Here is a 23,152-nt window from a genome sequence, read left to right as displayed (position 1 = left end):
TCTCCACCGGGCTCATTCTGCTCCAGCCACCCTGGCCTCTTTCCGGAACTATGTTCCTGCCTCAGGGCCTTTGTACTTGCTGTTCCCTGTGCCTGGAATGTTCTCCCCCCAGAGACAGACGTCAAGTCACTTTCCTAGGGAGACAGTACCTAGAGGAGCAGAGCCTGGATTCGAATCCAGACTGTGTGGCCTCAGAGAGGACAAAATGTACACAGCAGGGTCTGCATTGAGGGAAAAGGATGCTGTGTGACTGTGGGCAGGTTGCTGAACCCTTTTAACCTCTGTTTCCTCGTGTATAAAATAGGCAACCCAGGCAACCTTCCCCATCAGGCCCCTGGGAGGCCGCACGGCTTGATACGTGCCCACTGGCCACCACGCCTGGTGCATATGCGACCCACAGAAAGAGCCGGATCAGTCAAGGAAGACCTCCTAAGGAAGCAGATGTGAGCCCGGCTTTGAAGGGAGGGAGCGGAAAGCCTGGGGTGCTCCAGGTGACAGAGGGTCCCCTGGGTGACAAGATGGGAGAAGGCAGAGGGCAGAGAGGAGGGGAGGCGCCCCGCCCCGCCCCCTCCCTTCCTCCCTCCCAGAACCGCGGCGCCCTCACTGCCAGGGTCACAGGTGGCAGCGCAGCTGACCCGGCCACACGACCCAGCGCAGCCGATCAGAATTCATCCAGGCCCCGGACGGGCCTGCCCGGACTGGAGCCACCCAGGCATTTGAGCTGCACCTCCGGTCACTTGCACCAGGGACTGCTGACAGTTGGCACTTGCTGCTCTGTCAGCAACAGCAGGGCGATTATTATTGTTATTGTTATTCTACCCAAACAGATGCCGGGGGGTCCAGGAGGCGGCCGCGGACGGCAGCTGAGGGTCCCTGTCACGGCTTTGCAGGAACCCACGTGGGGTCTGCACCCAGCACCTCCCCAAGGAGCGTGAGCGCAGAGCAAGATTCAGGAAGTGGGACGGACGGACGTGGGACTCTCGCCCCGCAGGCTCCGGGGGCGAAGCTGGGGATCGTGGAATCGCCCTAAGGGAGAACCTCCTTCTCCCCTCCACTCACCCCTCAGCGGTGAGGGACCACCCACCCCTGGAACACGCATCTCGAGCTCAAGGGGCCCCACCCACGAGCCAGTGGAGCCAGACAGGCGCCCACTGCGATGCCGACACGGTGCATCCTTTTAACAGAAGAGCGCGTTTTTGCTTATTTTTGCTTATTAAACACATCTTTCTTCCAGAGAGAAATCTGCCACCTCCTACTTTTCTTAAAACACATTTGGGGCCCTTGGGCAGCTCGGCCAGTTAAGTGTCGGAGGTCCACTCAGATCATGATCTCACTATCGTGTGGGGCCTGCGTGGGATTCTCTCTCTCTCTCTGCTCTTCCCCCACTTGTGCTTTCTCTCTCTCTTAAAAATAAATAAATAAATCTTAAAACACACACACACGCATAACCATCTTTGACTTTCAGTCTTCCATATGATAGAAACAAAGGTTAAAAGAAACGATCCATTGCCCTCTTAACTCTACATTTAAAAGAACATAACGTAACATAAAATAAAATAAAATAAAACCAGCCAGGCAAGTGTAATGATACATGGCAACCACGGTCTGGTTTCGATCTGAGGGATACGCAGGAAGAGTGAGGTCTGTGGCAAAGCAAAGGCTGCAAGTCCCACCTGAAGGGAGGGGCTCCTCTGCAGCTCCCGCCAAGCACCGCCTGCAGGCGTGGGAGTGTGGTGTGCACAGATTTTCCATGGACCACGGACCCCGATACTAACTAGGTCTGTGTGAATCAGCTGTGTCGTCAGCAGCTAGCCCAGGACCCAGGCTCACAGCAAGAGCCCCCCACCCCCAACCCCAACACACACACATATACCCACTTATGGTCACTAGGGTCAAAGGACCTGAGGGTGACGTTTCCCAGAGACACAGGAAGCCCGTGGGCACACAGGACAATCACGGGACAGGAGTCAGGAAACCTGTGTTCAAATTCTGTCTCAGCCACAATCTCACTTGGGAGCCTGGGCCGAGCCAGGCTTGGCACAGCTCTGAGCCTCATTGAGAAATGAGACAAATGAGACATGATGCCTTGCTTTCTCCCAGCCCTCCCAACCTGATTCTAGGATTCTAGTGGCCTAGGATTTATTTGGGGAAGTAAAAACCAAAAGGTCTAAACCAAGGTCTCTTCAGCCCTCAGTCAGTGAATCAATACAAGAACTGGCGCTTGAACAGAGATGATGTACGCGGTCGGCCGCGTAGAAAAACGGAAAACCATGTAAACCTGCAATCTAAGATGACTGTTTAAGTGATAATGATTGTATTCACACAATATTTTACGTTACGTTAGTAGAATCACTGGAATTCCAGCTAATCCACCCGAAGCACCTACCGTGTGCAGGGCAGTGTTGTGTGAGCCTTACTGATGTTCACTCATCGAACTCTCCCACTGACGGAGGAGGCGCACCATTTCCGGAAAGAGGACACCAAGGTGTACGCAGGCGAAGCAAATGGCCCCGATGACACAGCCACGAAACAGTGGGACCCGACCTGGATGGTCCCCATGTTCCCTACGAAGCCATCAAAGGCTCCTTGATGAATGAAGCAGGTTAGGGGAAAGTTGGGAGGAGCCCCACAGAAGGGGCCAGAGAAGAGAGAGACATCGTGTGTGCAGTACGGTCGCCCCCAGGTTAAACCAGCAGCAAAGAACACGGAGGGAAGGGAACAGTGACATCGCCAATTCGGAAGGGTCCTCGTATCCTCAACGTTCTACAATGAGTGTGTTGACAGCCAAGATGGCCAGTGCATGACCGGTGTCCCCGGGAAGCAACAGCATGCCCACTAACCCTTCCTCCTCAGTGGCCACGGCGGTGGAAGTGCCCTGAGTGCCCACGTTTGCCTGCCCTGGGCTGCGGAACCCCCAGCAACTACAACGGGCCAAGACGCCCCACAGGCATTCGATAAACCATGTGGGAGAAAACAACAAGCCTATTGGATAGGAACAGAGATGTCCCCATTTTACAGCTAAAAAGACTGAAGCCCAGGAGTCAGCTTCCCAAGGTCATGGAGCTGGGAAGTGGTGGCTCTGACAAGCACCGTCAGACTCACACGTCCCCCCATCCTCCAAGGTGTCTTGGTGGCTATAGGTATAGAGGACACTTTGGGGAAAAGAGGTGAAACATGAATTTAGACTGTAGGTTGTGTAAGTTAGTATTGATGTTAAATTTCCTCGTTTTGTGCAGTGTACTGTGGTCACGTAAGACAATGTCCGTGTTCTTAGGACACATGTGCTGAATCACTTGTGGGCACCACACCTGCAACTGCTCTCAAATGGATCAAAGTAATAACAACAACAACAGTAATAATAACGTGTACGTGTGCGCTCATGCATGTGTGTCTGTGTGTGGCTAGGAGAGACGGGGTGGGGAGGGGGCAAAGAGGAGAATTAAAAGCAAATGAGGGGCATCTGGGTGGCTCAGCCGGTTAAGTGTCCGACTCCTGATTTTGCCTCAGGCCATGATAAATGGTCATGAGATCAAGCCCCGCGTCAGGCTCTGCGCTGAGCCTGCTCGGTATTCTCTCTCCCTCTCTGCCCCTCCCCAGCTCGCGTGTGTAGGCTCTCGCTCCCTCTCTCTCTCTCAAAATAAAAAATAAAAGCAACTGTAGTCAACAGGTAACAACTGGTGAATCTGGATGAGGGGTACATAAGGGTACTCTATTTTTATGTTTTATTTATTTCTGAGAGAGGGAGAGGCAGCGTGAGCAGGGGAGGGTCAGAGAGAGAGGGAGGCACAGAATCCGAAACAGCCTCCAGGATCTGAGCTGGCTGTCAGCGCAGAGCCCAACGCGGGGCTCAAACCCACGACCCGTGAGATCATGACCTGAGCTGAAGTTAGACACTTAACCAACTGAGCCACCCAGAGGCCCCTGGGGTACTCTATTCTTGACATGTAAAAATAAAGTTACCAGAACACTAACTTTTAAAAAATAGATTAAATGACTCATGAATACGGCATACTAGAGTTTTGTGTCTAGACCCCGGTACATATGTAGAAACACATGATATGTATAGCCAGGTATACACACAAAACACTTTACCATGTTTGGCTTCATAAAGGAGTGCCTATAGCTGAACGGACATAGGCAATGTGCTTGGACACATACACGGCCACTGTATGTATTACCTTTGTGATCAAGGGGAAGTAACTCTTATAAACCACCTGACTACAGTCTGGCCAGCCATCAGCTGGTGGCCGGTACCACACAGAGCTTCCTCTGCCATCCTGGTGGGGTGAGGGCTGAGGACGCCAAGGACACCAGTCTGTAGCCACTCCAGACACTGGGTCCCACGCTCCTAAATCAAGTCAAGGCCACTCTTTAAGAAAATAGCGGGGGGGGGAGGGCGCCTAGGTGGCTCAGTCGGTTAAGCATCAGACTCACTCTCGGCTCAGGTTGTGATCTGAAAGTTCATGAGTTTGAGCCCCGCATCAGGCTCTGTGCTGACAGTGGGGAGCCTGCTTGGGATTCTCTTTCTCTCCCTCCATCTCTGCCCCTCCCCTGCTTGCATGAGCAGGCTCTCTAAATAAATAAACAAATAAAAAACATTTTTTAAAAAGCCTCATGGGGGCATCTGGGTGGCTCAGTCAGTTGAGCATCCGACTTTGGCTCAGGTCATGATCTCACAGTTCGTGGGTTCGAGCCCTGCGTTGGGCTCTGTGCTGACAGCTCGGAGTCTGGAGCCTGTTTCAGATTCTGTGTCTCCCTCTCTCTCTGACTCTCCCCTGCTCTCTCTCTCTCAGAAATAAATAAAAACATTAAAAAAAAAATTTTTTTTAAAGCCTCATTCAACCCTCTCCCTCAACCACTCCCTTGACCAAAGCTGCGGGGAGCTGGGCGGTGGGGGTCTATCAGTGAGTGCAGCAGACCATGCGGCCCACACCCACCTTCGGTCTCGTTGAAGAACACGGGACTCTTTTGGTCCCAGGTCCCCAAAAGTCTGCACAAAAGTACTTAGCAGTTACATAAGTCAAGGCAATCCTATTATAAAAGAAAACAGACATAGATACAGAGGGAAAGCCGATTTTTTCATTCAAAAAATATTTAATGAGCACCTACCACGTGCCAGGCATTGTTCGCAGTGTCTCACAGACAAAGTGAATGGAACAGACCCCTGTCCTCTCGGAGCCAACATTTGGGTGAGGGAGACAGATAAACAGTAAGTCAACCACCTCGTGTGTCAGGGGTGGACAAAAGTCCCGCATGGAAGGGAGAGGAGACAGGCAGTGGCCAGGTAGGGGTGGAGTACAATTCTGAAAGGGGGAGGAGTGGTGGGCAGAAGACCTCCTCTGGGAATAAGCCAGAGTGAGCCCCAGGGGTCCCGGGGAAGAACATTCCAAACAGGAGCCGTGAGAATGCCCTGACGCAGGAGAAAGGGCACACAGTGGCAAAAGAAGATTCTGGAATTAGATAGCGGTGATAATTGCGCAACTTTGCGGAATATGCTCAAAACCACTGAGTCATACACTTTGAAAGGGTGAGGTTTATGGTATGTGAATCGTATCTCGATATAAAAAACTGTACGTGGGGGCGCTCGGGTGGCTCAGTCAGTTAAGCGTCTTGATTTCAGCTCAGGTCATGATCTCACAGTTCATGAGTTCGAGCCCCGCCTCAGTCTCTCCACTGACAGTGAGGAGCCTGCTTGGGATTCTCTCTGAGACTCTCTCTCTCTCTGCCCCCTGCTCTCCCCCACCCCCACTCACTCTCTCAAAATAAATAAACTAAAAAAATAAATAAAAATAAAAATAAAACCTGCAGGAGAAAGAAGAGAGACTAACAGGAGAGGGGACCAGAGAGGAGACAGGGACGGATCTCACAGGACCCTCCAGGCCATCCTGAGGACTCACTTCTACTCCGAGGGAGGCAGGACCCATAGAAGGGCTCTGAGCAGCGCAGTGGTGTGAGCTGGCCTGAGTGCCAACTGGCCCCCTCTGGCTCTGTGTGGAGGAAAGAATGGGGCAGGCCTGGGTGAGGGCGGAGCAGGCAAGCGTAATAGTCCTGGCTATTTCTCCACCGTGTGTCCTTGGGCAAGCCACTTCACCTTCTGTGCCTCAGTTTTCCTCACCTGCAAAGTGGGTCTGAAAAATACACACACACACACACACACACACACACACACACACACACACACCCCACCCAGGGCAGAGGTGAGAGCTAACACCACCACGGAGGAAAGCGTTGTTAAGCTGGTTTGGTAGTTTTTAATCATGCAAATTAGTTTCCTGAACAGAAAACGGGGTGCCTCCCTCTTTCACAGGAAGCAGAGACCCATCCCACATCAACAGCCATCTCCCTGGCAGCCAGCCGGCACAGCCTGTTTACCCCCTGGCCATAACCAGGGACCCAAACTCCTCTGAGTGTGGTCAGCTCAGACCTAGACAGGGGACAGAAATGATTCACACCACGGCCAGAGGGCCTGCTGATCTGCCTGGCAAGGCGAAAGTGTGCCCTTCCCTCCTGGATGACTGTTTGAGATCATCAGTGAGCCCATGCCACACCCCAGCTGAAAACCCTCCAGGGGCTCCTCGTCCCCCTGATGAAACCGAAAGTGTTCACCATGCATGAGTCCCGGGCCACACCAACTTCAATTCCCCAGCTCTGGCCTCCTGCCGTTCCTCAAAAAAGCCAAGCCTCATCCTGCCTCAGGGCTTTTGCACATGCTGCCCCCTAGACCTAGAACACACTTCTCTCAACTACAGCTGGCTCCTTCTCAGCCCCAGGACTCGGCTCAAATGCCACCTCTTGAGAGGCCTTCCTTGGCCACCCTAACACCAGCAGATGCCACTATCCCTGCCACCAACGTATCCTCATTGAATTTACTTCTTGGTGCACCCACTCACCAGCTGAGTAGACCTAAGCAAGTTACTCTCTCTGGGCCTTAGTTTCTCCATCTGCAAAACAAGTATAATAACGACATCTACCTCAGAGGTTGTTGCAAAGGCTCAAGGAGATAACCCATGCAAAGCACTTAGCACAGGACTCGGCACATAGTAGGGCTTCAGCAGATAGTACTACATCTGTCGCCACCTTTTCAAGTGACCTCTTCGTACTGTCTGAAAATTCCACGAGGGCGGGAACCTTGTCTGTCCTGTCCTGGCTACGTGCCAGCACCAAGCCCAGGGTCTGGCACACAGTCAGCATTTAATGTCTACTTACTGAATGAATATGTGAATCAGTGCATGAAAGCACGGACGGCCCACAGCCCGCCCCCGCCCTGGCCCCGCTCCTTGCGGAAGCTTCCCACCAGCCCCCTGCAAGGGGGAAAGAGACTCGGGATCCTGGTGGCTCACGGCCACCCCGCCTGCTTCCACCAGACTCTGGTGGCCCTGGTCCCGCCGGCCTGAAATCGCCTCGCCTGCCCTGGCCCGGGGACCAGGGGCTGCCTGTCAGTCCCACCTGGGGCAGGAACCAGGTGGGTAAACACAGACTGAGCATCCGACTGCAGGACAAAAGAGGAGCAGGCAAATCCCCTTCTGGTCCTCAAGGAGCCGGGAAAATAAAAATAAACTGAAAAATCTAACAGGGCTGGGAGGCGGGAGGACTTCCCTTCCTTCTCGGGCTTTCCTTTCCAATAACAGGAGAGCCCGTGGCGGGTGGTGGGGCAGCCCTGACCTTGGCTCGGCACCCGCTCTGCAGGCACTCCCCATGGACGATGGAGACCAGGGTTCAGAGAGGCAAATGGACGTGCCCAAGGTCGCAGAGGGGCAGAGCTGGGATCCGAACCCAGGCTGTTTGGCATCTAGAATCCATGCTCCTCGGAGCGCCTGGGTGGCTCAGGCGGTTAAGCGTCCGACTTCAGCTCAGGTCATGATCTCGCGGTTCGTGGGTTCGAGCCCTGCGTCGAGGCCTGGAGCCTGCTTCAAATTCTGTGTTTCCCTCTCGCTCTGACCCTCTCCTGCTCTCTCTCGCTCTCTCTCTCTCAGAAATAAATATTTTTTTTTAATGTTTTATTTCTTTCTAGGAGAGAGAGAGAGAGAGGCAGCGTGAGCAGGGGAGGGTCAGAGAGAGAGGGAGTCACAGACCGAAACAGGCTCCAGGCTCTGAGCTGGCAGTCAGCACAGAGCCCGACGCGGGGCTCGAACCCACGAACCGCGAGATCATGACCTAAGCGAAAGTCGGACGCTTAACCGACTAAGCCACCCAGGTGCCCCAGAAATAAATATTTTTTAAAAATTTAGAATCCATGCTCCTTTTTTTTGTTTGTTTGTTTGCTTATTTATTTTTTTTGAGAGGGAGAAAGAGGCAAAGAGGGAGGGAGAGAGAGAATCCCAACCAGGCTCAGCACTGTCAGTGTGGGGCCGGATGTGGGGCTCAAACTCACAAACAGTGAGATCATGACCTGGGCTGGAATCAAGAGTTGAAGGTTTAACCGACTGAGCCCCCCCGGCGCCCCTAGAATCCACGCTCCTAACCGTGAACCTGAGACACACCGCTGGGGGAAAACAGCAAGCGCGGACACAGGCACGCACACCCGGCGAGCCCGTGTACCTTTGCATATGCGTGTAAAGGCCCCAGAATGGTTCGAAAGCAGAACTGGAGGTCAAAGGAGGCTTCAGTCCCTGGGGGACATGTGGCAACATCTGGAGACACTTTTTAACTGTCCCAACTGCGGGAAGGGCGCTCGTGGGACCCAGCGGGCAGAGGCCAGGGCTGCTGTGAAGCACCCTACAGCTCACAGGCCAGTCACCACGACGGAAAACGACCCCACCCCACTATTTCAGGGGCTCCAAGGTGCAAATACAGAGGGGTTTGCCAGCGACACGCGGCCAGGGCTGAAATGCCCCCTGAGGAACCTCCTTAAGAGCGACCCTTAAGCCCGGCTAAAACTCGAATCCTGGGAGAAGCACAAGGCCACCCAAGCCTTCTCCCGGAACTCTCCGATGAAACCCTGACCGGCCACGGGGCCAACGCCCTTGACCGGAGCTCACCTCCCTCTGGCGGCCACAACTTCTACAGGGAGTCCCTCTGGGGTCTCACCGGCTGAACAAGGGGATTCAGGCCCCTGCCCTCTCCCCACAGCTTACTCTCAAGTTCTATGTCCCCAAACCTCTAGGGCAATAAGCAGCCCTGGCCTCGCCCTGTGCCCCGGGGTGGGGACAAGACACACAGGTTACCTGCCACCTACCAGGATTCCAGCCGGAGAGGAAAAACAGAAGAGAAATGGCAAAAATCTGAGAGGTTAAGTTCTTCTGCATCCAGACATGACCTGCTTCAGAGACATCTCTTGCAAAAGCTGGGGGGGGGGGGGGGGGGGGGGGGGGGGGGGGGGGGGGGGGGGGGGGGGGGGGGGGGGGGGGGGGGGGGGGGGGGGGGGGGGGGGGGGGGGGGGGGGGGGGGGGGGGGGGGGGGCCACCGAGAAGCAAAGAGGATGTGGATGTGTTGATCTGAGGGAGTGGCCAGAGCTCAAGAGGCCTTCTGCTCAGCAGGCTGAGGAGGACACCCTCCAGGAAAGGGGTGCCCGGAAGCCTCCAAAGGCCAAGGACACCAATTCTATCCACCTCTTTTTTAAGTGGCAGATAAACGCGCCCGATAACAGAGAACGGGCTCCTCTGAGGAACACCCTCATTCAAATGCACCAGATGCATTTGTGGGGACATCCTTCTCCGAAGGCCAAGGGCCACGTGTGCCCTGCTGACAGCTGCATTTTCCTGGCCCAGAACACACCGCCCAGAATACAGTGCAGAAGCTTCCACCTGCCTGCCTGCACACGGAGGAATCTGGTCTGGATGCGTGCACTTCCCCATACGGAGCGCGGTTCGCCCGCACAAAAAATGCCCGCACCCAACTCTGGCTGACATTCAGGTTTTTGTCATTGAAAGATTTTCACTGATTTCCCAATGATGTTGTGACCCAACACGAAGTGGCCTGGCCCAGGCTCTCTGGCATCCTAAAAAGCTCTGATCGTCTGGACCACTGGGCTTAATTCTCGCCTGCCTGGGCCACCAGAGGTCTCACAAAGGCAGTTAATCTGGGTCATGAACACAGCAGCATCTTGGGTAGGTCAGGAGAACGGCAAAGAATGAGGGCTCTGCCGTCAGACTACCTGGGTCTGAATCCCAGCCCTCTCAGGCTGTGTGACCTTGCAAAACTGACTTGGCCTCTCTGTGCCTTGGGTTTCATTTGTAAAAACGGGAGGCGCAACAAATACCTAGCACTTTTGAGTTGATATACAGAGAATGCTTTACACAGGGCGTGTACACACATGGAATTTTATGATCAGTGTGAGCAGATTAAGTCACGCTAACTTAATAGCCACGCTGGGATGCAATTCTTTCTGTCAGAATTTTGTAACATATATGTTCACACACATGTGCGTGGTTTTATGTGAGAACGGTATTATAAATTAGAGTTCTGAGCGCTTTTTTCCCTTTATTATCTCCCTACGTGCTTTCTCCACAAGATACACATCCGTGCGTCCTTTACTCTAAGCCCCTGCAATGTGACAGACAACAGACATGTGTACACTGTGACTGTTTATTTTCCCAAAGCAGAACTGTGTTGTACACACGTCTCACTCAGCATCCCGCCTTGTGCAACACGCCCTCGTGAAAATCCCCAAAGTCACTGGGCAGGTCAGTCTGTTCCAGTGATTGCAGAATTTAAAATGTGCCCCCCACCCCCACCCCCCGGCATTTCTCTCTAGTGTGAGACGGAGAGTGAAGAACCTTAAAAAAAAAACCAGTGACAACACAAACCACAGTTTCTTGTTTTGGTAAGCAGCGCTCCGAAGGGAAGAAAAGCTCTAGTCTCCTACCCCCCAAAAAAGCAGAACCACAGAAAGCATTCTGGGAGCTTGCTGCCCACTGCCCCCATCACCCAGCCAGTGGAGTAGACCCTCTGGGTGCCTGGGAGGGACAGGTGTCTGTCCTCAGTCAAGGGGGGCCTGCTGACCAACCCTCACCCGGGGGTCTCTCTACGAATCCACCCAGACTCTGCCCCTCTTCCCACCACGTCCCGGCCCGCACACACACAGGGTGCCTGGGCACTTGCAGGCAGGGACCCAAAACCAACCTAACCAAGAAGCCGGTAAGCCCAAGGCTCACCTGTTCTCCTTCTTAAGGGGGGAATCCGGGAACCCTGAACAACCTCCTCTGCCCCCTATTGCTGTACATCCCCCCAAACAGCCACCAGAGCCTACTGAGCACCAAGTCTGTGCCCGGCACACTTCTCACGCTGGTCCCACTGAAGCTCACAACACCCCTAGGACACAGATGCTATACTGTTCCCATTGTACGGATGGGAAAACTGAGGCACTGAGCAGGGTGCCTCAGGTGACGTGCCCAGGGCCACATACGGTCAATGTGGGTAAAACCACGGTGTGAACACCAGCGGCCTGACTCCAGAGCCCCACACTCAACACTCACTTCACAAACAGATGCTGAGCCAGAACGGGAACCACAGAGGGGAGGGAACCAGAGAAAGCACGGGCAGAGGGTCAGGGTCACACAGCCCCCGGTTCGAATCCCCCTTTTGCCACCTTGATAAATCACCGGCCAAGGCCTTAATGAGCCAGAGACAGTCTGCGAGGCGGCTAGGGACCTGAGCTCCGGGGCAGCCCACCTGGGGTCACTTTCTAGCACTGCTGTCTGCGTGACCCAGCTCCCTGAGACTCTCTCTGCCACGATTTCCTCATGTGTCAACAGGGTAACAGCGGCCCTTTCTCACTGGGGTATTGGGAAGATCAAACGAATTTATACACGTGAAGCGCCCAGAACGGCAAATTATGAATCAGGGTCAGTTCCTACCCACTAACGACTGTAACTGTTGTTAATCGTTATTGACACTCACACCCCCACACTGTCAGGGCTGCTGAGTGTTGAAATCCAAGGCTCTGAGTCAAAACCCAGGGCACTTTCTCCCACACATCTTCTGTGTCCCCCTAGAAAGATCCAGCATCTCTCCAAGAGGGCTGCCCTTGCATTTCCATGACCCTTAAATAAACACCCACAAACACGGCACCAAAGCCATCAGGCCCCTGCGGAGATGGGGAAGGGGTGCAATCCAGTTCCTGAAGGAGGTGCGTAAAGACGGGGAGATTCAGGGGGAAACACAGAGTCCCAGAACCGGAACCAAAGAAAACCACTGGTTCCGGAGTTTAGATGGGTCAAAAGGAAATTCGCTCAGGCTCCCTGCCCTCCTTTCAGTGCTGACTCAGACCTCACTTCCTCCAGGGAGCCCTCCCTGACTACTCCTGCTCACTGGATGCTGGAATCCTATAATCCTAATCATCTATGTTATTTTATGATCATATAACAAAATAATTAATGATAATACTAACATGTATATGCCTTACTACCTACCAGGCACTGTTCTAAGTGCTTTATATATATTTCTATAATGACTTATACTCTTAAAAATCCTGTAAGATAAGATCTATTATCAGCTCCTATTTTACAGATAAGAAAAGTGAGGCTCAGAAAGGTTAAGCCACTTGCCCTAAGGTTATACAGCCCCAGGACTCAACCCCAAGCAGTCTAGCTCCAGAGCCCAGCCCCATACTTGGATTTCTGTAAACATCCACTTTGCCACCATGGACTAGACTGTCCCCTCCTTGAGGTCAGGAATCCACCAGAGCTGGCCTTTCTGCATCTCCCACAATTCAGTCAACCACAAAGGCTTCATTTCTACTGACAACAGGACCTTGAACCTAGGGACCAGGGAGGCCAGGGCAGTTCTTGGAGACCCGCCTCTGCCCCATGGAATTAAATGCGGGGCGGGATTACCGAGCACACTTCCCCTATTACCAAGTATAAAGGCTCGGAGGAGGAGCGGAGGAGCGAGTGGGAAGACAGAAGAGAACTGCATGCAGCCTGAATGCGTGGAAAGCCTTGGTAATTAGCAGTTCCCGAAGCTAAGCCCTGCGTTTTCAAAACTAAAAGGCCTTGGGTTGTTTAGGGGACATTTCTGATGGAGCAAAACCAGAGAGGCCTCCTGTGGCTCACAAATGAGGTACGGCTGGTCAGGTTACACAATCGGTCCGTTTCTGGCAACAGCTTGGGGACACCCAAAAGGATAAGGCAGAAAAGAAGCCTGGAATCTCCTCCCCTCGGTTTACAGGTGGGGAAACTGAGGCCAGGGCAGGTATAGCACGACTGGTCCAAGAACCAGCTCATCTCAGAACCGACAGGTCAATCAGAACAAAAACTGATGACCTCAACAATGTGGAAGTACGGAAATCTTTTTTTTTTCTTGTTTCTTTAATAATAAGAAGAGTTGATTCCAATCAATTCCCATTATTCCAGCAACCTCAGACTCTACAAGTGGACAATTTAAAACCACAGTTAACCCTACCCCAATCTGTATCTCTTCTGAAACGTACCACAGCATCTCGGCAAGGGCGTGGGAGGAAGAGGTATATTTTCTTACCCATTAATATAAAAATTGGTTTGTCTTTCCTCTTTCCCTTCCAGACTGAGGAGCAGGGAGTGGCTCAGAAGGAGAAGTGAGGAGTTCCCTAGAATTTGACATAGCTCAGAGATATGAGCGTTGTCTACGTCTTTATATCAGAAACTGCCAGAGTCAAACTGAACAGATTCCTTTTTTTTTTTTTTTTTTAACTATGAGAGAGGGAGAGATGGGAAAGAAACATCAACTCTGCTTTTATTCCCACAGGCCTTTCTAGAAGGGTCCTTTAGCCAAACGGTTTTCAATGGCACCACAACTCCCCAATCCCCCCCCACACACACACATACACACACACACAACACACCCCCCTCTTTTCCCAGAGAGAATGAAGGGCCCTCTCCTCCCTAAGATGGAACTCGGACCTCACACAGCCTTAGCTGCACCTCCAAGCCGACGGGGACCCCAGAGGATGCCAGAGTCTCCCTCTTTCCCCTGGAAATGGGGAGCTGCACAGCCTGGCTCTGGGGTCCCAGAAGGAACGACCACAACCCCCACCAGCCCTTCCTGAACCAGGATTAAAAGACTTCCTAGAGCCGAGAAGGGAGTAAATGAGGTCCCAGCAGGAGGCAAGGAGATTAAAGCCCTCGGAGTCTCCTAACTTCCACGGAGGCTTGGCCTCAGGCCCACCCCCTCCGCCCCCTGGCCACTTTTCTCACTTCCTAGGAGAGTAGGGAAGTGGCCCCTTCCTCCCTCTCATAGGAAAAAAGAAAGAAAGAAAAGAAAGAAGAATAGGAAAGGAAATGCACCACAGGAGTTTAGACCCCAGCATCCCCAATTAATCAGCTGTGTGACTCCGGGCAAGTTACTCAACCTCGCTGGAGATAAACTCTCCCATCTAAAAAATGGGGTCAATACTCGTCCCTACTTCCCAGGCCACCTCCCGGGCCACTCGGAAGGTTAAACCTCCTGATGACACATGTAGGCGCCTGCCACACAGTAAGGCTGTTCATTTTACAGAGTCTGATGCTGTGGTTTCGCCACTTAGAAACAGGGGTGGGACCTGGACTACCAAGTCGTGAGTTCGAAACCCACTCTCCCCAAGCGCGTGCACTGGGGAACGGGGTCCAACCCCGAGCTTTGCGGGCTTGTGGGATGTCCGTCCGTCTTCCGGGCTCGGGGTTGCTGGATCCGACTCGGAGGGACGCTGGGCTCTAGGATGCGTCCCGGAGGAGTGGTCGGTTGTGCACTAGGCGGCGAAGAAATCCCCGGGAATAAAAGCAGGAGCGAAAGCTCCCGGCGCCTGGGTCCCAGAGCCCCTGCCTCGCGGATGTAACTAATTTTAAAACTATTTGAAAGGCGGGAGGGGGAAAGAAAAAGACAAAAGGGCAGCGTGCAGGGAGGGAACGGAGTGCGGGAGATCCCGAGGCGGGATCCCGGGACCCCCGCCGGCCAGGGAAGCGACAGCCCAGCGCCGCGGGAGCCCGCATCTCCCCGCCGCTCCGCGCGCCCCGCCAGGCGTCCCTAGGGCGACTCGCGCGACCCCCCCAGGGACCGCGGCCACAGGTTGTGGGGACCGCCCGGCGCGGGAGGCCCCTGCGCTCCACTGCGGGGCTGGCGGCCGGGGCAGAGGCTGTCCCCCGCGCGCCCCAGGCGACACTCACCGACTGCAAGAAGCGCAAGGTGCCCACGTAGTCCCGCTCGGTGCCCAAGATCTCGTTGAGGACGCAGAGGCGGAGGCGCAGCTGGCGCTCGGACTCCCGGGCGGCCGCGCACGGGCCAGAGCTGGGCGCAGCGGCGCCGGGGACCCGGGGGTCCGGGTGGGCACCGTCCCCAGCCCCGTCGCCGCTGGGATCGCTGCCGCCGGGTCCCTCCATTCTAGCGCGGCCGCGCGGCGCCGACTCCTTCCCCCGCGCGAAGGTCGCGCCGAACGGCGACTCAGGCGTCCAGGCGCCCCATCCCGGACGGGGCGCGCCGGCGGGCCGGGCTCAGCGGCGGGCCCGGCGCCTGGCGCGGCGGGCGGGCGGGACTGGGGGCGGGCGGCCCGGGCCGGGGGCGGAGGCAGCGCGCGGAGGCTGGACGAGGGGCGGGAGGGGGCCGGCCCTCGGGGCTCCCAGACGGCGGGCCTCGCCGCCGCCGCCACCGCCCCCACCGCCAAGGGAGCGTCTGCCAAGTGCCACGCCGTGCTCGGGCCGCAGAGGCGCTCCGCGCGCGCACCGGGCCCCTTGGAGCCGCGCCGCGGCGCTCGGCGGCTACGTCGGAAGCTCGGCGCGGGCGGAGCAGGGGCGTCCGGGGCGCTCGGGCGGGAGTCCTCCGGAAGGGGCGCCGCGGAGGCCGCGCGGGGCCCGAGGCGGCACGCAAGCCGCCGCCCGCGCGCCAACTCCGCGCCCGGACGCGTGGCCCCCTCCCCCGCCGCGGGCTACGCCACTCCCCCCGCCACACGCGACACCCACCGCGCGCAGGCACACGCACGCAGGTCCGGCCGCCGCCGCCGCCGCTCGGGCCGAGCGAACGGCCGGCTGGAGAAGCTCCCGGCGGCCCTGGCGACCCCGCCGGCCCGCGAGGAAGGAGGGCGGCCCCTGCCCGGGCCGTGCCAGCCTCCGGGGCACTGAGCCCCGTGGGTGCCCTCGGGCGCTGCCGCGACCTTGGGAAGGCAGCCGCGCGCCTCCGTGTCCCTCCCTCTCTCTTGCCCTTTCTGTCCTTCCGTTTTTATCCGCCCCCCCTTTTTTTTTCTGAACTTCTTCGCCCCCTGGAGACGACCCTGCCGTTTCCACCTTTCCCAGAAGGAATTATCTGCTCTCGAATTACTAATCAAGTAGCAGCTGCTCTCGCGTCCCCTCGCCACCCACCCACCACCAGGGATAAGGCCTGGGGACACCCGGCCGCCAGTGCAGGCTGCTCTGCGTGACCTTGATCATCAGCGGAACCGCTTGACAAATGTCCTCACCTGCTTCACAGGAAAGTATGGAGAGGTGACCGAGCGCTGGGGCCCAGAGTAAGCTGCCCAGGTTCGAATCCCATCTCCCTCGCTTGCTAGTGCGTGACCTTGGGCTGGTTTCCTTGCTTCTGGAGCCTTACTGTTGTGGTCAGTACAATGAAAATGATATAGGTATCAAGGGTCCCGCACAGGGTCATGTGTTAATCCACAGGACATACTTGCAACAGTGCCCAGTACCTAGAAAGTTCTCCATTTTTGTGCTTTATTATTATCATTGCATGTGTAAACTGCCCCCTTTACACATGCCCTCTTGACACAATTCCTAATGTTCCCCTATTCACACCCCCGCCCAGGATTGCATTGTCTCCGCAGTGGATTAGCCGATTCATAAAATATGCCCCCTCTAGACTGTAATCACCCTTTAGGCAAGAAAATGACTGCTTATTTAATCTTCTGTCCCAAACACCCAAAACTGTTCCATAATGGCCTGGCTCAATACTGCAAGTTCCTCAGGACACAGGGAGAGAGCGGAGTGGCTTCTGCCCTCTAGATGTTTCTTTGGGATCATGGACAAGGTGGCATTTGATCTGGGCCTGGAGTGAGTGAAGGTTCCTCTGGGCAGACGGTGAGGGATATGGGGGAGGTGACTCCGGCAGGTGCCAGGAGTGGAGTCGATGATGTCCAGAAGACGGCTGACTCCTGAGGTTCTCAGAACATTGTAGAGGTCTCTGAGTAGCTCTACGATATAACCTTAGACTAGTCACAGCACCTCTCTGAGCCTCAGAAGTCTACTCTTTAAATCAATCCTGTCGACCGCAAGGGGAGAGCCTAGTGGAAACATTAGGGCTGTGGAATGAAACTGGCTTGCGTTTGTACCCCAGCTCCAAATCTTAACTGGCTGGGTGACCTTGGCTAAGACACTTCACCTCTCTGAGCCTCAGTTGCCTAATCTATAAAATGGGAGTCTTTGGTTTTTTTTTTTTAATGTTTTATTTCTTTCTTAGAGAGAGACAGCATGAGCAGGGGACGGTCAGAGAGAGAAGGAGACACAGAATCTGAAACAGGCTCCAGGCTCTGAACTGTCAGTACAGAGCCTGACGTGGGGCTCGAGCCCACGAACCGTGAGATCATGACCTGAGTCGAAGTCGGACACTTAACCGACTGAGCCACCCAGGTGCCCCCAGGGAGTCTTTGTAAGAGGAAAAAAGTGTACATAAAGCGGGTTTCTCAACCTGGGAACAATGGACATGTACAGCCAGAGAAGTGTTAGCTGTGGAGAGCCGCCCTGGGCATCGTAGACCGTTTCAGCGTGTGCTGTACCCACCAGACGCCAGGGGCACTCTACCCCACCGCCACTGTGACAACCACGAATGTCTCCAGATGCTGCCAAATGTCCCCGGAAAGACAGAATCTCCTCCAGCTGAGAACCACTGATCAAAGTTCCTGACACAGATAGCTGGCACGCAGTAGGTGCTCAATCAGGGTTAGCCTCCTTCCCAGCTGTGACCACCAAAGATTGGCTTCCACTTAAGATATTGGTCTTACACACAGATACAGGTCCCATGTTTTATCCAAGAATTGGCCTGCACTGCCTAAAGGACCCCAAACATGTCCTCGTTTGTGGATGGAGCCCACCCTTGCCTGCCCCCCCCCCCCAATCTCTTCTACATTCTGTCTGAGATTCCTCCGGGATATTTCATCCCCAATGAAAGATGAAACTTTTAATAAATTACTAAGCTCTCTGTGCCTCCTTTTCCTCTTCTGTGGGCTGAGGATAATAGCTGGACTTAGGTCCTAAGGTTGTTGCAATGATTCCTGAGAATCTGCATGGAAACTACTTGGAGCAGAAAGTAAGCACTCAGTAAGGGAAGGCTCTTCTTTGGATTGAGTGCTGAATCCATTCAGACACATTTGGTTACACGGAGAAGAATGGGCTACTGGTGGGTTCAAACATAAGGACATCATTTATTTAATAAGAGGTCCAGAGGAGATTGCTTCATCAGGCTGGTTCAGGACTCGCAATGTCATCAAGGACCAAGATACCCTCAACCCTGCTATCCTCGTCATGGTGGCTTGTCTCCCAAGCTTTGGGACCTCAGAGTGACAAGATGGCTATTGCAATGGCAACATCACCTGCCAACCCAAGTCCAAGGCAGACTTTCCCTTACATTTCATGGGCCAGACCGGGTCATGTAACCACCCTTACTTAGTCCCTGACCAAGAGCAGAGTCGATGCGATCCATTTCGAGCAGCCCTGCTCCATGTCCCGGGACGTGGCTGCCTGGACAACTGGGGGTTGCATTGTCAAGAGATCAGGGTCTGCCACAGGCGCCTACTGTGTGCTGGGCATTGGGTGAGGTGCTGGGACTGCAGAAGGGCGCGAGGTGGGTGATGTTCAGTGCCGACACTATGCCAGCGGGCGAGGGGCAGACAGGGATGAATGAGACCTAGAAAGACAGCAAGGCTTGTCATTTATTCACAGTGTTTCTGGACGGAGACAGCTGTCACACAGCAGCTGGCCCTGCCCTCTTGGTGCTTCTAGTCCAGAGCAGGGGGAGAAGGGAAATAACCAAATTAACCATCAATCAATAAACAAACAAATGAGATCTTTTTAGCTTCTCCAGGGTTGGGTGGTGGCACCTCCAGGCCTCTGCCTCAGGTCACTGCCCGCCCAGGTCTCGTGACTCAGACAGCTCGGCACTAGTGTGATCAATGGGGACTCCCTTGGTCCAGGGCCTGGCTGCCTTCCAGCTCATCCTGGCACAGAGCGACTTACTGAACCAAACATGGCTAAACAGCCACAAACAGGGAGATTTCTCTTCCTAGCCCTGTTACGGCCTTGACCTCTCCTACCTTCTCCCCCATCACCTCCACCCACACCCTCCAGGATCTCCAGTGGGGGGCCCTCAGATCCCGTGCAACTCCAGGGCAGGGCCCAAAACAGGCTTTAGCTGGGAAACATTCACCAAAAGAACAGAGAGAGAGAGAGAGAAGGAAAAAAAAATCTTTCAGTCGAGGAGGGGCGGTGATGATAATGATGGGGAAATTCTCTTCTACAGGGACAATTTTAGTTTCTGTTGCCATGTACTTCGCAAATCGTGGGAAATACCGTTTCGTTTCTGCTGCGTACATTTCACAGTTGCAGGGAAGAAGTCAACGCTGCTTGGAAACATCAGACAGTTCCTGATTTCCTGACGAGCCTCTCAGTTTCTGCAGGCTCAGGAGTTGAAGGCTGCCTTCCCCAGCTCTGCTCAGAAGAAAAAATAATGAAGATAAAGCAAGGAAAAACAAGGGGTGTTTTTTTGCCCAGCCCAAGTTGAACACACCAGTGACAAATGAGTTAAGGACTGCCGAGGAGTGCAATCATTTCCCAAATGCAAATGAGTTCTCAGTAAGTCAGGCCAGCTGCCCGGGGACTCTTTTCCTCATTGGGAGTACCAGGAGCAGCTTTCTGAGAAAAGGAGAGGCATCTCCACCCTTGGCATTGCCCAGAAGAGCTGGACAACAGAACTCAACGTGGGACACGCAGGCCAGGGCTCATTTCTTCAGACCAAAATATTCCCTTCTTTATAGTCCTGGGTGAGCCACTCCTGACGGTCCAAGTCAAAAGTTCCCCAAAGGAACCCCTTACTGTTAGAAGCAGATCTCACCAGAGGACCCGGGTTCAAGGTCTGATTCAAACATAACGAATATCAGATTAAGTCAGGGCCCCAGAGCTTTGCCAAATCATGTGGCTGCCACGAAGCACTGGAAACACAGCCTGAAGAAACAAAGAGGGAAATGCTTAGGACCCCTGGTCTGAATCCCAGCTCTGCCGCTGATATACGTCGTACCTTCATTTTTCCCTGATTTCGGACACTGTTGTCACCCTAGAGATCAGCTGTGTGGGTTCAATTCCCAGTCCCACCAACCTCCCACTTGCCAACTCAGCCGCTCAACAGACTGTGCCACCCACGCGGCCCCTGCCTCCGGACTTCTTGTATTAAAAGATAATAGGTGCACCAGGGTGGCTCAGCGGTTGAGCGTCCACTCTTGGTTTCAGATCAAGTTATGGTCTCCCATTTGTGAGATCGAGCCGCACATCTGCACGCTCAGCGCAGAGGCTGCTTGGAATTCTCCCTCCCTCTCTCTTTCTCTCTCTGCCCCTCCTGCACTTACACATGCTCTCTCAAAAATAATTAAATAAACTTAAAAAAAAGATAATAAAATGTCCTTATTCTTTAAGCCTATTGAATCACACTTCCTTTATTTGCAGCCAAAGGTATCCTAACTGATAGGGCTCATCGTCCCTAGATTTCTCCCCACTCAGATGAACTGATTCTTCTAATGCAAGGAAGACCAAACACCCAGTTTGCATGGGACAATCCCAGTTTGTGCCTGTTGACCCTAAATAATTATTAATAACATTGCACTTCGAATGACTGTGATCACCCTATCCTTTGGAATAAGCACGGCGCTCTTTCTAATTCTCTGTGAAAATGCAAATTCTCCAGGGGTGCCTGGGTGGCTCAGTCGGTTGAGGGTTGAGTATCAGACTTCGGCTCAGGTCATGATCTCCTGTTTGTGAGTTCAAGTCCCACGTTAAGCCCTCTCTCTCTCTCTCTCTCTCTCTCTCAATAATAAATACTATTTTTTTAAATGTTTAATTTTGAGAGAGAGAGAGAGAGAGAGAGAGCATGAACAGGGGAGGGGCAGAGGGAGAGGGAGACCCAGAATCTGAAGCAGGCTCCAGGCTCTGAGCTGTCAGCACAGAGCCCGATGTGGGATTCAAAATCATAGACCGCAGGAGATTGTGACTTGAGCTGAAGTTGGATGCCCAACCGACTGAGTCACCCAGGCGCCCCAAAGATAAATGAACATTTAAAAAAATTTTTTTTAATTTTTAAAGATGCAGAATGGTGGAGGGCACTTGTTGGACTGAGCACTGGGTGTTATATGGAAACCAACTTGACAATAAACTATTTAAGAAAATAATGATAAAGATGCAGAAGCCCCAGAAAGCTACCGCTCTCCACCACATTGCTTTCCCAAGGAAACAAAGACCTTAGTTTATAACGCGAAGCCTGGATTGGAGGTAAAATTTAAAGGGAAAAAAGAGGTTCAGCGGCACCTGGCTGGCTCAGTTGGTGGAGCTTATGACTCTTGATCTCTGGGTTGTGAGTTCGAGCCCCACATTGGGTGTACAGATTACTTAAAAATAAAATCTTTTTTTAAAAATGTCATTAGAAGATGGCTGCGTAAAAGGTAAATTCTACAATTAAGTCAAGACCAAAGATTGACCTGGATGGTTTATCTTGAAATTCTGCAGCCAGAAATGCCAGACGGTTTCAACAGACACGCTGGACACACATTTATATGTCTGGGTTGTTTTTTTTTTTTCCCTTTTTTAGTTTGTTTCCTGGCCTGAAATCTCGAACATAGGGCTGCCCAGTCCAAATCCAGACACCTGGCAATCCCAGTGGCAACTTTGACCGAAAACTGAGGGTTTCCGCTTTAGCCAGCAGAAAGGCAAACAGCCACACCCTCTCCAAGCACCATGCATGCCGCTTTGCCTGCCTTCCAAATTTCCTAGGCAAATTCCCTTCCCGAAGCCTTGCTGAAAGGGGGGAGCTCTCATGACAACCGTTACCGTTTCTGAGTTCTCACCAAGCACCAGGCATTAGTAACATTTGGCATCAAATTCTCACAACTGCCCTTCGTGGCACTTATTATTATATTATTGTCCCTTTTTTACAGATGAGAAACCCGCAAGGCTCCGAGAGGACCCCAATCGAGGTCGCTGTATTAGTTAAGATAAAGATAGCTGCTGTGACAAGACCCAAATAGGAATACATTTTTCTAAATAGAGCTTATTTCTCTCCCATGTGACAGTCCAGGTGTAAAATACCCAAAGCTGGTATGAAGACCTCATGTTGCTGGGGCCCAGGCTCCTTCCCATGCGTGGCTCCCCATCCCTGACACAGGTGTTCACTGAGGAGCCCAAGGGGGCTGCTCTAGCGCCCCATCTCAACCAGCAGAAAGACAAAGGGGGACAGGAAGGAAATGCCTGCTCCTTTTAAGAGTTCAAACTGGGGGCGCCTGGGTGGTTCAGTCATTGGAGCATCTGACTTCAACTCAGGTCATGATCTCACGGTTCATGGGTTCGAGCCCCATGTCGGGCTCTGTGCTGACAGCTCAGAGCCTGGAGCCTGCTTCAGATTTCATGTCTCCCTCTCTCTGACCCTCCCCTGCTCACTCTCTGTCTCTCTCTCTTTCCCAAAAATAAAAATTAAAAAAAAAAAAAAAGAGCCCAGACTGGAAGTTTCACACGTCACATCCACTCTCACCCAATTGGCCAGAATGTCAGACCCGAGAGCCTCACCACCTGGGTGTGTGGGACCCTAGATGCTGCAGGTGAACCACAAGCATCTCATTCCGTCATCACAGAACGGTGCCAGGCACCCCTAAATATGAATTGAATGTAAGAATGAGTATCCCCAGTACTCACTTTGGACTCCCGGTTGGGAGAAAGCTCACTGTGAATGCCTGGTGCTGTTCTAGGGTCCTTGCCCTCCCGGAGCTGAGAGGCTAGTGGCTGAAGACATGGGGAATAAGGACCCCCCCCCCGCAAGAAGGCAACCACAAAGTCTTCCAGGTGGTGGTGAGGGCTGTGGGGGACCCAGAGAGGGGGGACAGCAGGGAGGCCTGAGCCAGCACAGCCCCAGAGGGTGGGAGAAAAGAGCTAACATTTTAGCAAGAAGTGAAAGAGGTGAGGGAGCAGCACCACATGGGTTCCAGGAAGAGCAAACAGCAAGTGCGGGGCTCAGAGGCAGCAGAGCCAGC

At 53.7% G+C, this 23,152-nt stretch overlaps 1 protein-coding gene across 1 annotated transcript in view; it reads right to left on the bottom strand.

The window, feature by feature from the left end:
- Positions 1 to 15,399, bottom strand: part of PREX1 (phosphatidylinositol-3,4,5-trisphosphate dependent Rac exchange factor 1) — a 178,137-nt gene extending 162,738 nt beyond the window's left edge. The window contains exon 1 of the mRNA XM_039230026.1: positions 15,057 to 15,399. Coding sequence (XP_039085957.1) covers positions 15,057 to 15,269 — 213 coding nt within the window. The 5' untranslated portion in view covers positions 15,270 to 15,399. The remainder of the gene's footprint in view (positions 1 to 15,056) is intronic.
- Between the last annotated feature and the right edge of the window lie 7,753 nt (positions 15,400 to 23,152).

The sequence above is a fragment of the Hyaena hyaena genome, unplaced genomic scaffold (genome assembly GCF_003009895.1).
Source record: "Hyaena hyaena isolate Hyena2069 unplaced genomic scaffold, ASM300989v1 scaffold_42, whole genome shotgun sequence".
Taxonomy (NCBI): Eukaryota; Metazoa; Chordata; class Mammalia; order Carnivora; family Hyaenidae; genus Hyaena; species Hyaena hyaena.
The sequence above is the reverse complement of the archived record's forward strand: the minus strand, read 5'-3'. Positions and strand labels throughout refer to the sequence as shown.